General features: G+C 34.4%; 2 protein-coding genes across 3 annotated transcripts; both read right to left on the minus strand.

Annotated features, from left to right (window-relative positions):
* Positions 1 to 948: 948 nt before the first annotated feature.
* Lst8 (MTOR associated protein, LST8) lies at positions 949 to 4,019 on the minus strand. The gene is made up of 7 exons (XM_090108658.1): positions 3,651 to 4,019; positions 3,395 to 3,547; positions 3,162 to 3,223; positions 2,831 to 2,984; positions 2,339 to 2,529; positions 1,850 to 1,992; positions 949 to 1,110 (listed from the first exon to the last, which is right to left on the minus strand). Exons 1-7 carry the CDS (start codon positions 3,780 to 3,782, stop codon positions 995 to 997), a joined length of 951 nt encoding a protein of 316 aa, XP_089964784.1. The 5' UTR covers positions 3,783 to 4,019; the 3' UTR covers positions 949 to 994.
* Positions 4,020 to 7,630: 3,611 nt separating this feature from the next.
* LOC149903557 (high mobility group protein D-like) lies at positions 7,631 to 10,009 on the minus strand. 2 transcript variants are annotated; one of them, XM_090108739.1, is made up of 4 exons: positions 9,864 to 10,009; positions 9,081 to 9,243; positions 8,820 to 8,966; positions 7,631 to 8,564 (listed from the first exon to the last, which is right to left on the minus strand). In XM_090108739.1, the coding sequence occupies exons 2-4, from the start codon at positions 9,228 to 9,230 to the stop codon at positions 8,496 to 8,498; spliced, it is 366 nt and encodes a 121-aa protein (XP_089964865.1). In that variant the 5' UTR covers positions 9,231 to 9,243; positions 9,864 to 10,009; the 3' UTR covers positions 7,631 to 8,495. The 2 variants fall into 2 exon arrangements, with proteins under 2 accessions (XP_089964865.1, XP_089964864.1); XM_090108738.1 differs by having other exon boundaries at positions 7,631 to 8,567.
* Between the last annotated feature and the right edge of the window lie 3,644 nt (positions 10,010 to 13,653).

Here is a 13,653-nt window from a genome sequence, read left to right on the forward strand (position 1 = left end):
GAAAATTTGAATAATCCATAATTCCCTAAGGTTGAGCTCGAATCGTCAGATTAGCGAAATGGGGACTTCTTATATTGTAATTAACCCCCCCATATATTAATCTGACGCGCTCGAATAATATTACTTTAATTTTTTACCCTTTCTTCATAGCGATTAAATCGCCACTTAAATCGTCAGATTAACGTATACTTTTTATCAGTGACGTCCTGGAGCATGCAAAATATCAATATCTAACGCGCTTGAGTATTTCCAAGCCAATTTTTATCTTTTTTAAATTAAAAAAAATCAAAAAACCCTTCCCCACCGCTAAAAGTGAAAACATTATAGGACCTTTTTTTCTCGCTATGGTCTAATCTACCAATTCTTATAGGTTCCCGTGACGCTCGAGTAAATCCACATTTAGCATCCTGGGCTCCCCTACTATTTAATGTGTATTTAATAAGGATATATAAAGCAGGAACCAATTTTATGTACCTAGTTTACATTAAAAGATGTTGGTGTGTTTAAAAAATTAAACGCTGTTGTATCGTCAAGTTGTTCTTTATTACAAAAACAGTATTTACATTAGATATGAAATATTTATACAATAAATGCAAGAACAAATCGTCAATATAATCTAAGACTATGAGTTTTCTTAACCTAGTAGTGACGATCCTCAATACATAAAGTAATGATCGTATTTTCTATGGGTAAAATAACATGAACACAACTTCTTCCCACTATATTTGAAACCTGAACAATATTTTTAGTTTCATTCAACAGCCGTATCGTTATTTGTACATAAGAATGCTGTCAAAATAAAAAGTAGCGTAATGCATAAATATTACTTTGCTTAAAATTTTTCCTCTAAAAACCCAATATGATAAATCATATTTTTTATTTAAAATTTTTGCAAACCTAACGAATCCAAAATTGGTACAAACACGGTAAGTATTCTTTTAAAATATAATATGTTTTACATTCAACTGAGGTACAAAAAACGTTTAAATTATATTTAAACGGGTTGATCACGAAAAGCGAGGGCCGTGATGGGTTTCTGATGTCCGCAGTACTCTCGCTCTAGAGTGCCTTTCTCGAGGTCCCATAGTCGCGCGTAGCTGTCTGACGAGCCTGGAAAACCGAAATTATTAATATTTATTTAATATTAATTATGAACTTGAATGTCAGCAAGATTTTAGATGAAATTCATTGACTTTTACGTTATATGCAGTTAAAACAGGAGGAGGTTCATTTCGATGGTATTTTTATGTTTGTTATTTCAGAACTTTCCCCTGGAAGAATAACTATTGATGATTCTTTTTTTTAAGTCTATTGTAATTTAATTTGTAACAATGGCGTCCATGTGAAAATCTATGCTAATATTATAAAGCTGACGAGTTTATTTGTTTGTTTGACCGTGCTAATCTCAGGAACTACGGGTCCGATTTGAAAAATTCTTTCGGTGTTAGATAGCCCATATATCATCACGCTAAGACATGATGCTAAACGCGGTTTTAGCCGCATGTCTGTCACGTGCCGAGACATGCGGCTAAAACCGCGGGGCACAGTTAGTTTTAAATACTCCTACTACGACTTAAAAAGTAATAATTGAATATGATAAGCTGCACTACAGTGTTACAGTCGTAGAAAAAAATTGGTTGTCTGTAAAGTCGGTTTACTGACGATAGTTGAACGTTACAACGTCCGACTGTGCTTCTTTGTCGCTCGTTCCACGCTCTCGTTTGCACTTCAAGCCTTACATGGAACGCCTCAGAGCGAGGTAACGCCGCATGAGTCACGTTTTTCGTGCGTGCAGCCGGCTCTATCGAATTATAAGACGTTGTCACGTCAAAAAACTGTGTATATTTACCGGTGAACAGATACCGCGAGTCGATAGTGAACGCGGCGTCCCACACCCAGCGCTGCGTGTCGTGTCGCAGCTCGCGCGCCAGCGACCAGTCCCGGGTGCGCCACACCCGCGCGGAGCAGTCGCCCGATGTTGTCACTAGCATGCTGTAAGAGTTTGAATATGTGACGTTATATATTCTATAGCAAGGATCTCACGTCATTTTTATACATTCATTTATTTTTAAAATTTTATCACAAATTTAAATTTTAGGTGTATGTAAGAAAGGAGTGACAAAACAACCACAACAGTGTTTTATTTCAACTTTTAATGTAACATGTCATCTATAGAATTTTGTGGCCCATGTGCGCACATTAACACAGAGTTAATGTGCGCACATGGGCCACAAAATTCTTGTGCTTTTGTTTTTTTATATTTATGTACATATATCACGTCTACATATAGCAGCTACCCTTGTTGTGCATGTACTACGGATAGCACACGTGTACTCACGAGGAGTCCGCGCTGAACTTGCACCGCAGCGCGTACTTGTGGTGCGCGACGAGGTGCTTGCGCGGCACGGGGCGGGCGGGCGAGCCGTCCAGCGCCCACACGTAGCAGCTGCCCTTGTTGTTCACAGCGGCCATTAATTTGCCTGATGGATCGATCGCTATGTCTTGGATGGATGCTTCCGCTTCTGGAATCTGTAAAGCAATACCTATAATGTGACAAGTGCTAATGACCTTACAAAATTTACACAATAAATACTAAAATTTGGAAAAATTAATTCAGACAAGGCTTATATCTCACTGTTTATTATTCAATCAATTATAAACAGTATTCTGTGTTAACAGTTTCAAATTATTAAAACCAATAAGAATAACCAATATAACCTACTTTCATTGAATATAAACTCTAAGGACAAAAAATTTTTATCCTAAATGTGTGTTGTTAAAGGTGTTAATAATATAACTACATTATAATAACAAGATATTTTATACATACTAGTTGTTCATTATGATCAGTCTTCAGGTCCCAAATGTGTATAATCCCAGTTTGTCCTCCGACCATAATCTGAGACTGGTCTGGATGTAATACAACTGCATTCACTGGAGCAGGCACTTGGAATATCCTCTGGCATTGGAACTGTCTACCAGCTCTGAAACATTGAAAAACCATTTTTAATACTCACAATATGTGAATAGGAATGTTGATGAATGAAGAAAGATATTTTTTAATTTATACAGATAACATTTTATTATTAACGTAGACATAATTGACTTGATATTAGTCTAGTATTTTTTTTTACATAAACAACTTCACTAGAAAGTTTTACCTCAAATCCCAGATTCTAGCTGTACAATCTTCTCCACCTGTGTACATCCATTGACCATTTTCCTGAAAATTTTTCAATTAAAAATTAGGATGATCTATAAAATGATGGTTTAAAAAGTATTACTCCCTTGAATGGTGTATATTATAATTAATATATACAAATGTGTACAAAATATGTATACTTACGCCATTTCTAAAGAAACTAAAATGATGGTAGCGCATAATGAGAATTACCTGAAATCCAACTCGTGAAACATTCTTTGTGACGCCCTCAAAGTTCATAACAGGGTCAGGGTTGGCGCTGGCTAAATCGTACATTCTTATATGCTGATAACCACATGCTGCCACCATTTGACCACTAGGGTTGATTTCTAAATCGTTGACTTGCTGAAATTTACATTGATTATAATCATAATCATATTACCAAGACTATTTACTATACTATCAGCATTATTATGACCTGTAGAATGTAGATATGTCCCAATCTTACCGAGTCAGGATGTTGCATAGTCCTTAAACACACGCCGCTGTGTGCTTGCCATAGCTTTATAGTATGGTCATATCCTCCCGTGACGAGGACAACTTGTGAGCCTCCAGCAATACCGTCACCAGACATAGTCATTGTAAACAGATATTTAAACTTGTGATAGAAGTTAGAACATCTCGTATATTATCGAATAATATTGAATTGAAATAAAGAAATAAGTATGGATTTTTTGTAATTATTTCAACAATACTCATAACAAAACTAAAATCTTTAGGTTTTCGGCGTGGTATTTATATATACCATTTAAAAAGATATTTATATTATTTTCAGCGTTTGTTTGCATTTGGTTTGATTAAGTTGATTGACGGAAGAATCGTGGTTGTCAAATTCAATTGACATTTAAAAATTGACAGTTAAAAATCTATAATCTATTGTACCTACATTATTTTTTTTTAACGGCAATATGGCAAGCAAGTGGCAAGCACAATGGCAAGCTAATTTGTCAGAAAAATGCTTTAAAATAATCACAATAATGCACGCCATATCCTTAGCCAAATCGATGTCGTGCATAGAAATTAATAACATCTTGGTTATTTTTCTAACCTAAAATCACTATTTTGTAATAACAAAAATAAATCGATTGCTTATTTCACATCTTATCCAGAAAGTACGAATTTGAGTTTTGTGTGTGTAAAACACAATTATTGGACTCATATTATGTAATTTAATTTTGTTATATGGGTTTGTTTAAAATACTAAAGTTTTGAGAACAGAATTCAGAATTAAAGTATTCGAAGTCAGTATTAATCAATAAAATTCACAAACAAGGTCATTTTAACCTCATTTGTATTGCTGCAATTTTCTTGATCTTCTAAAATGTCTGTACAGTTGAGCAAAATACGAATATAAATCGTAATAATCTTTAGAGATACATATTTATAGTAACTCAGTGGATCTTCACTGAAAAATAGGTACAGATCGCGCGACGAGAGTTTGGCATTGACCGTTATTGCGCAGATATCAGAAATTGGGTAGGTATATTGCGTTTCATTAAAGAAACGAAACTTCGATGGCGGCCAAACGGCCAAAGCCTACAGCTGACACTGACGTATGGTAGGGTCAGCAAATAAGAAAATAAAAATAACGTAAATGGATAATTATTTTATTATTTCAAATTGTTTGTTGACAAACTTTTTTGTATTTATATGAATTATCATATTTACGTATACAGAATGTAACAAAATCCCCAATAACTAGGGATGTAACGATACATGATTTTGCCGATACGATACCGATACCGATATTTGTAGTAATGTATCGGCGATACCGATACCGATACCGATATCGATGGCTTGGTAGAAAAATAAATAGTGAATTATGCATAAAAAGTTACCAACATTTAACAGAGACAACTGTTAATTGTATTCTTTTAAATAAAAATGCCAAATCAAAAAACAACAAAACCATTTATTTTAGTATTACTATTTTACGAAGTCAGTTAAACTTTAAGTAATACACATACAATCAGTACCTAATAAAAGTTTACTATTGGTAGAGTTTTTTCAGAAAACAAAGTGCGCACGCGCGGGCGGCCTCCCGCATCGTTCATTGGGCGCGGGTTTTTGAATTATTTGATATCAAAAAAATTGGTTGTTTGTAAAGTAGGTTTACGATCGAGATGTTTACGTGATAACATAATGCAGTGGCAGCGCTCGAGATGAAACGGGAGATCGGTCCGTCTCTCTCTCGTTATACCTGCGATCGCGCTCGTGAGGTTTTGGTGTGACACAAGTTTATGAACATGTCACCCGACCCGACCACATGTAAAACGATTTTAAAAACGTTATCACGTTAAAAATTAAAAAAATTCAAAATTATTTATTTCTTTCCTTTACTTAAACAAATTTGTGATTGGAACACTCCTAGTAAGCAAATAAAATGCTTGTGTCAGGAGGTTCCGCTCTTCCTTAACACTATTACAGAAACAGAAATAAAACAATATGAATGAATACAATGCAAAAACATAAAAGAAAAGAAAGAATTTAATAAAAAAATATCGGTATCGGTTGATTTATTATCGGCGATACCGATATATCGGCTTGCCGATATATCGGCCGATATATCGGTATCGGTATCGTTACATCTAGGGATGTAACGATACCGATACCGATACCGATATATCGGCCGATATAATCGGCAAGCCGATATATCGGTATCGCCGATAGTAAATCAACCGATACCGATATTTTTTTATTAAATTCTTTCTTTTCTTTTATGTTTTTGCATTGTATTCATTCATATTGTTTTATTTCTGTTTCTGTAATAGTGTTAAGGAAGAGCGGAACCTCCTGACACAAGCATTTTATTTGCTTACTAGGAGTGTTCCAATCACAAATTTGTTTATATAAAGGAAAGAAATAGATAATTTTGAATTTTTTTAATTTTTAACGTGATAACGTTTTTAAAATCGTTTTAGTCGGGTGACATGTTCATAAACTTGTGTCACACCAAAACCTCACGAGCGCGATCGCAGGTATAACGAGAGAGAGACGGACCGATCTCCCGTCTCATCTCGAGCGCTGCCACTGCATTATGTTATCACGTAAACATCTCGATCGCAAACCTACTTTACAAACAACCAATTTTTTTGATATCAAAAAATTCAAAAACCCGCGCCAAATGAACGATGCGGGAGGCCGCCCGCGCGTGCGCACTTTGTTTTCTGAAAAAACACTACCAATAGTAAACTTTTATTAGGTACTGATTGTATGTGTATTACTTAAAGTTTAACTGACTTTGTAAAATTATAATACTAAAATAAATGGTTTTGTTGTTTTTTGATTTGGCATTTTTATTTAAAAGAATACGATTAACAGTTGTCTCTGTTAAATGTTGGTAACTTTTTATGCATAATTCACTATTTATTTTTCTACCAAGCTATCGATATCGGTATCGGTATCGGTATCGCCGATACATTACTACAAATATCGGTATCGGTATCGTATCGGCAAAATCATGTATCGTTACATCCCTAGTTACATCCCTACCAATAACCATCCCAAGGAACATATTTTCAATTTTGTCAAATTCCAATGAAACATTATTTACTTTCGCAAATGCATAATTTTCATTGTAAATTTATGATAAAAACTATTATAGAGAAAATCAAATACATTTTAGTGATTTTATTTTTCCATTTTTTTTGCATGCCGTACGGCGGTGTTTAAGCGAGAGGGAATGATAAGCGCTGCCATTAAAGATTCGTTTCTTTAATGAATTGCGTTATATCAACGGGGAATTAGCGGGGAAAAGTATTGTGTGCATTGCTCAGTAATCCCTTCCACCCGAAGGTCAAAGCCAAACTCTCGCCGCGCGTACTGTACCTACTTTCGAGAGTGCGTCACGAAAGAGTTCCCCTGCCGTTATGTTGGCTGGCATACCTGACTGTCAAAAACGAAAATATTTTTTTTTTAATCAAAAATGACAGAGAAAATATTCTCCTTTCTTTCCCTTATCCCGTATCTTACGGGGTCGGCTGCCTAGAAAGGAGAATATTTTCTCTGTCATTTTTGATAAAAAAAAAATATTTTCGTTTTTGACAGTCAGGTAAGCCAACATAACGGCAGGGGAACTCTTTCGTGAAACGCACTCTACCTTAAACGTTCATGCCACATGACAAGCCAAGCATGATATTTTAAATCGAGCTTTATCGTAGGCGTCATTGTCTGAAATCGGATCAATATAGTCCCTGACAACGTACCTAACAACCATGCTCAATGTAGTGTACCTATATTTTCGAATAACATTATCATGTTAGTTTATATAGTAGTCTCTTGTTATCGCATACTATAACGATTTGCATTATCAGTCATGATATTGATAACGTTTCTTTGACTACACGTGTTAACAATACCAATCACTTAAATATTTTATTACGAAAAAATTAATGTTTACTGAGGCGAAATGAAAATCAAATTCTAAAATAATTTTATATGAAATTACTTTATTGAACATGTAAAATCCATATTGACATGAGGAATGCTATTCTCATTTACAAAATAACACAAATGTAAAATTTGAGAGACTAATCACATTGAAACCTACCTAAACTAACTAAAAATACAACATACACATCAATTTCCTAAATTATTTAAATTGCTCAACTCGGTGACAATTTCCGAGAAGTTCTTAGCTTAAGTTTGGTACCATTATTAGTATTGAAATTTACAATGACAGAGGTAGGTTTTAATTAACAATAAGCCATCGTTAATGAAATTGTCTCTAATTTTACATGTTGATACAGTTTAACCAAAACTTATGTCTCTGACACACAAAGTAAATTATATATAGCAAAAAAAAATTATGGCAAAGCACAGCTTTTACTGCAGAATGAAAGGTAGAAGACATAGTTTTGATGAAACCATTCAAGGTACATATCAAAGGTGAGCATCCGGTCACAGCGAACTTAACGAGGGAGGGCTAACTGTACAATTCCCCATTTGATACATACTAACACTTATACATTATTTTTTTCGAGGCTTAGAAATCTAGACCTTAGCCTGCGCTGATTCTTTCCAAATTCTGCACTCTTAAACCTATTCAATACTAGAAATAATGTTATTAAAGTAGTAAATAACATTGTCAAAATTATCAACAAATCGTATCATATTGACCAAATTATAATACATATTGAAAAAAATTGCATCATTCATAATAAATCTCTAAAAAAAGAGGCCAAAAAATTTGTGTGAATGTAATACAGACTTTGGAAAGTCAGTTATACATTATGTAATAAATTAAGTCCGAGTAAATTATTCAATATGAACAGAAATGCATTGTTTTGGGAGATCATTCGCTTTCTTCTTCATCATCATCACCACCGTCTTCATCTTCAGACTCTTCCTTCTTCTTCTTGGCCTTCTGTTGACAAATTTATATTGAGTAAAATTATAACTGTATAGACATTTAATTGATTTAAAATTGATAATAAACTAGCTTTAATGTACTTTAGAGATAATTTAATCAAACCAGTTATAGATGTTCAAGAAATGCTAACTGTAAACCTCAACCTTGGACACTAATTTACACATGACATTTCATATTTACACTAACATAAAAATATGGAATTTTTTATACTCAAAACAAATATATCATTGTTATCCGTTCACTTACGGCAGGTGATGCCTTCTTTCCCTTCTTGCCTCGCTTCTGTGCCTTCTTGCCGCCGCCACCACCTTCACCACCACCTCCATTGGCGTTAAATGATTCTAAATCTTTTGTGTACTGTTCTTTTGCTTGAGCAGCTTTTTCTTCCCATTCCTAATGAAGACAAGATAAAATTACACAATATAAATACAAATAATATAAGTACCTAATTAACGAAAATACATTTCGTGTAAAATAGCTAATAAAAAAACAAAATAATAAACTTACACTCTTGTCCTTCATAGCCCTCCATATTTCGCCTCCTTTTTTAGCAATTTCGGTGACTTTGAGTCCGGGATTATCGGCTTTAATCTGTTCCCTTGCACTGTTCAGCCATAGCATGTATGCTGACATGGGACGCTTCGGCTTGTCCGACATTTTATTTTTTTTCCTGTAAATAATCACACAATATTACTAAAGGCTACGAAAATGCGCGGCAACAGGTTATGCGGGCCATGCTGCAACCGATTCAAAGCGTCCATATCGGACCTAGGCGTTCTCTAGAGCACACTTTTGGCGGGAAACCTATTTTCAGCACATCTACCATGAAATAAATTACATAAATCGCTTTTATAATCCATTCTTAGCATTATAAGCATAATGTAATCAATAATTGATGTAATAATTAACAAAAATAGTTATCGCCCCATATAACGAGTTCAGTGGCCTACGCTTGGGTCGAACGAGCCATTTTGTTTTCACGTATTGTGTTGAAAATACGCATTTACAAAACATGACATAATTACTATATCATCGCCAAATTATTAATCTTTAACTTGTAGAAGAACTGTTTCAGTCGTTCAATGGAAAAGATCCGAGAAATAAATTATCAAAAATAGGGCGTCCTTTCTCATACCCACGCGTAGTACAGAAAGTACGACGAAGCATATAGCCATGTTTGACTCAGAATTCCAACGTGGAAAAAAGCTTATTTTTACAAAATACGCCTTCAATATCATAACTATGCTTAGATAAATGCATAACTTTAGTAAGAAAATTGATTTGACTTACCTGATGGCGAAAATTTTGAAATAATTTTTGAACTCGTACACAACCAAACTGCAGACGTAGAGAACCGAAAGAAAATGTATGGAGCTCGAAGCAATGTTCCTAGAGCTAGCGAGCTTGGGGCACCTCGCGTCGCTACCACAGCGCCATCTATCTACGCTCTGATTGGTCGAATTATTCATTGCTGCCAATAGCACCAACGTTAGCAAGCATCTTGTACTACGTATATCCGTGACGTATCCAACCTCGAGCACGTTCTAATTTAGCATTTATCACCTAGGGATAAGGACTAAAGTTCACTATAGAGATTTTTCCCATACTTTGCCTTCTAAAATAAATTTAAGCGTTTTATCACGAAAATAAGACAAAATACAACATGTTTTTTGTAATACGAATCAATTTTGACGCAAATAAATTTTTTGTCTACATATCTCAATTACTTTCATTTAATAAGTATGTCAAAATTTGGCCTAGTCTCCTGATAGGTTTCCCATAGCGGCCTTTGACAAAATTACCTCGCGCCAAATTTTAAATGCCGCCAACGTGTATACGAAAACTTAAAAAGCGCGGCAAATGTCAGAGTGAAAGGGATGCCAATAAAACAGCGTTTGTGGATGCGTTTGTTTACCATTTGATATTTCCAAGGGACTTGAGAAATAGTGTTTATTTCGTTTCAATAAGGATGTAGTACTTATGGAACTAGTAATAAAATACATTCCAGATCCACATATTTTCTTAATACAGCGATATAAGAGGTGAACGATAACACTTTTTGGATTTACCAATAAAAATCGGTCACAATATATCTCTATGTAGTCAAGCTTTGTTCGATTCTATCGATTTATAATAAATTTTATATGTTTAACATCTTAATGGACATTTCATTTAATTAACATTTGGAATTTTGTAAGCATCTACTTATACCTACTAAGGTACTTACTCTGGCTTTACAATAATTGTATTTCTACAGATAGTTACCGAGTAGGTAAATGGATAATAAATTATTTAGACTTTAGAGTTATTCAGAAACCACATATAAATAAACGATTATGTTATATTAGTTCTTATTAGATATTATACAGGGTGACTGGTAATTCGACGTGATCCTTCAAAGGGGTTATACTAGAGGTCATTTGCAACAAATAAGTCCAGTTAACCAGGGGTCAAAAATGGATGGTTATTGAGCTATGAGCTTGAGTATTTTTTACGTGATCAGTGTATGCAAAACTACAAGTCCCTTCGCGCTTAGTACTTATACCAATAGTGGGACACCCTGCATATGTAATATAAAATTTTTGTTTCTGAATACGAAAGATTTAATAAGTAGGTACCCAACTACCTAGTATGTATAATATACTTTTGTGATTTCGTGCCATGAATAAAAATTAATAACTAAATATAATTACTAGATAAGTACCTAGTTACCTATTTAAGTAAATTACATGAAATAGGATTTCGGTTATGTGTGGTGAAAACTGCTGCTATAGCAATAATATAAACTCTCTGATCAACCAAAAAAAAATATATAGGTACATAGATAAAAACATAGGTAGGTACTTAATACTATGCTTAATTGCTAAGTGCTAACCATGTGCTAACCCTCGTAAAAATTCAAGTTTCTAAATCTTATGTGTTATTCTGGTAGGTACAATAGCTACATTACTGCCAAGAGCAAATAAAATCCGTTCAGTGTTCAGTTCAAATTTTTACTTTAGATTTTTTTATATCAGTCGGAAGTAGTTAGGTAGGTATTGACTATTGAGTTTCAACCTATAAATCGTTTTGGCCCTAGTCTACACCTCTCAAAATATGCGTCAGTTAGTTACTGACTCTCTTTTTCCCACCAATTACGCATAATTATTAATTATATTAGGATGGAAAATAAGATTGCTCACATTATGCATCGTTCCCTTTTCAAAAAAGCCGTTAAATTATTAACACTGTCACAACTTGAGGAAAAAAAACCCTTTTAAGTCGTATCCTGAGAAATAACCGTAACGTACCTATTTAGTTCAATTGTTTATTAATAGTTTACGGCTAATACTGTATATTGTATTGTGAACGTGAAAGGAAGAAGTATAGGGAACGCCGTAAGGCGTCGCAATAGGTTTGTGATCCCTTCAAAGTGTAACGAAAAAATAATACAATCTACAATATAAAAAAGATGGTTCCGTACTGTCTTATAAAAATACATATATTCACTCACTGATTTTGATATATATTATATACTTTATATTATTAAGTTCTTGAATAGCTAAGTAGTTACCCTACCTAAGATTAAAAAATATAGAGTAAGAGAAGGGATCAAAATAATATATGTAAGCTTATCTTTTATTTACAAGTACTTAATATCTTAATTTTATATTCAGCTGCTATTAATTTTATTTAAGTATACTTAAATAATATTATTTTGTTGTCTGATAAAAAACTTAATTTGAAAACTCGTTCATCTGCAGTAGCTGTAGCTGCACTATTCCAGAGACACATGAGATTTTTTTAGTTTTGTCCTGCGTCAAGCCGAACTGCAGAACGACCGCGACGCCGCGCGGGGGCGAGCAACGTATAGCAAGTTTCGGGTAAGTATTTCACCCATAGAACAGAGAACCCTAAAATGTAGGGCACCCGCAGCACATTGCGCTGTGGGTCGGCAATCGGGGTGATTTGGCGCCTTTTTGCGTCATTGGTCCCTTCGCTATTCTAGTTTTTTTGGTAGGTAACTATAAAAAATAAAAATATAGCTAGCAATATTAAAGGGCGCTCTATTTGAATTTCTAAGTTTTATTATTCGAAATAGATTTGGATTGTTGTCCGTTAAGTTAATTGTTATAGATATTAGATACAGCGTGAGATATTATAGTGATAAAATAAATGCGAAAATGTGTTTGTCTTTTTTTCACGTTGCAACGGAACGGTTTGTGATACGATTTCAAATTTCTTTATTTGGGTAGTTAGAGGAGGCTAGAGAGTAGAGTGACGTTGGCTACTTTTTACCGTGGTGAAACAACTTATTCCCACGAGAATTTCCTTTGACAACACTGGCGAATCTGCGCAGCGGGCGGAAAGCTAGTATTTTATTTATTTAGAGCTTCCATATGTTACGCTCAAAAAATCTTGAGAGGTCTTTCTCTGCATGTCTATGTCTATACGTTTTTAACAGTCATAATATGTATTTATTATCATGATAGATCAACCGTCTAGTTAGAAGAAGATCGTTACAGTATCATAATTTCCTAATTCCCACTGTAGGTATAGCTATCTGATAATATGTTTTTAGATAAACGACTAATATAGCATAGTCACCTACCTACTTATAAATTATAATCTATACCACAGACTAATAATAATATACTACGTATACAATCTATACTAATATTATAAAGCTGAAGAGTTTGTTTGTTTGTTTGAACGCGCTAATCTCGGGAACTACAGGTCCGATTTGAAAAATTCTTTCGGTGTTAGATAGCCCATTTATCGAGGAAGGTTATAGGCTATATACCATCGCGCTACGACCAACAGGGGTGGAGCCACGGGGGTGAAACCGCGCGGAGCAGCTAGTCTTAGATATACGTACATAACTACTATTAGGTGAATATTATAATTTGTAGGAATTTTTATTTTATACAATCAACGCATGGGAGGGTTTATAAAAAAAAAAGACGGGTTGCACTCCGGGTATGCCGGCAGAAGTGAAAACTTGATTATTAACGTTCAGCATGTTTGATATTTTGGAATGGTATCCGTCACGCATGGAATATAAGGGCAAAAAAAAAATCCGTCTTACGCTTTTTCGATC

Source organism: Colias eurytheme, chromosome 13 (genome assembly GCF_061535395.1).
Source record: "Colias eurytheme isolate Ceu_HAF_F1 chromosome 13, ilColEury1 Martin Lab GWU primary, whole genome shotgun sequence".
In the NCBI taxonomy this organism is placed as follows: Eukaryota; Metazoa; Arthropoda; class Insecta; order Lepidoptera; family Pieridae; genus Colias; species Colias eurytheme.

Coding starts and splice junctions, on each gene's coding strand:
- Lst8 (XM_090108658.1), bottom strand. CDS start 3,782: ATGACTATGTCTGGTGACGGTATTGCTGGAGGCTCACAAGTTGTCCTC. Junction 2,985..3,161: donor GCTAGAATCTGGGATTTGAG/GTAAAACTTTCT, acceptor TCAATGTTTCAG/AGCTGGTAGACAGTTCCAAT. Junction 1,111..1,849: donor CTCGCGGTATCTGTTCACCG/GTAAATATACAC, acceptor TCGGTTTTCCAG/GCTCGTCAGACAGCTACGCG.
- LOC149903557 (XM_090108738.1), bottom strand. CDS start 9,230: ATGTCGGACAAGCCGAAGCGTCCCATGTCAGCATACATGCTATGGCTG. Junction 8,967..9,080: donor GGGCTATGAAGGACAAGAGT/GTAAGTTTATTA, acceptor TGTCTTCATTAG/GAATGGGAAGAAAAAGCTGC. Junction 8,568..8,819: donor GAAAGAAGGCATCACCTGCC/GTAAGTGAACGG, acceptor ATTTGTCAACAG/AAGGCCAAGAAGAAGAAGGA.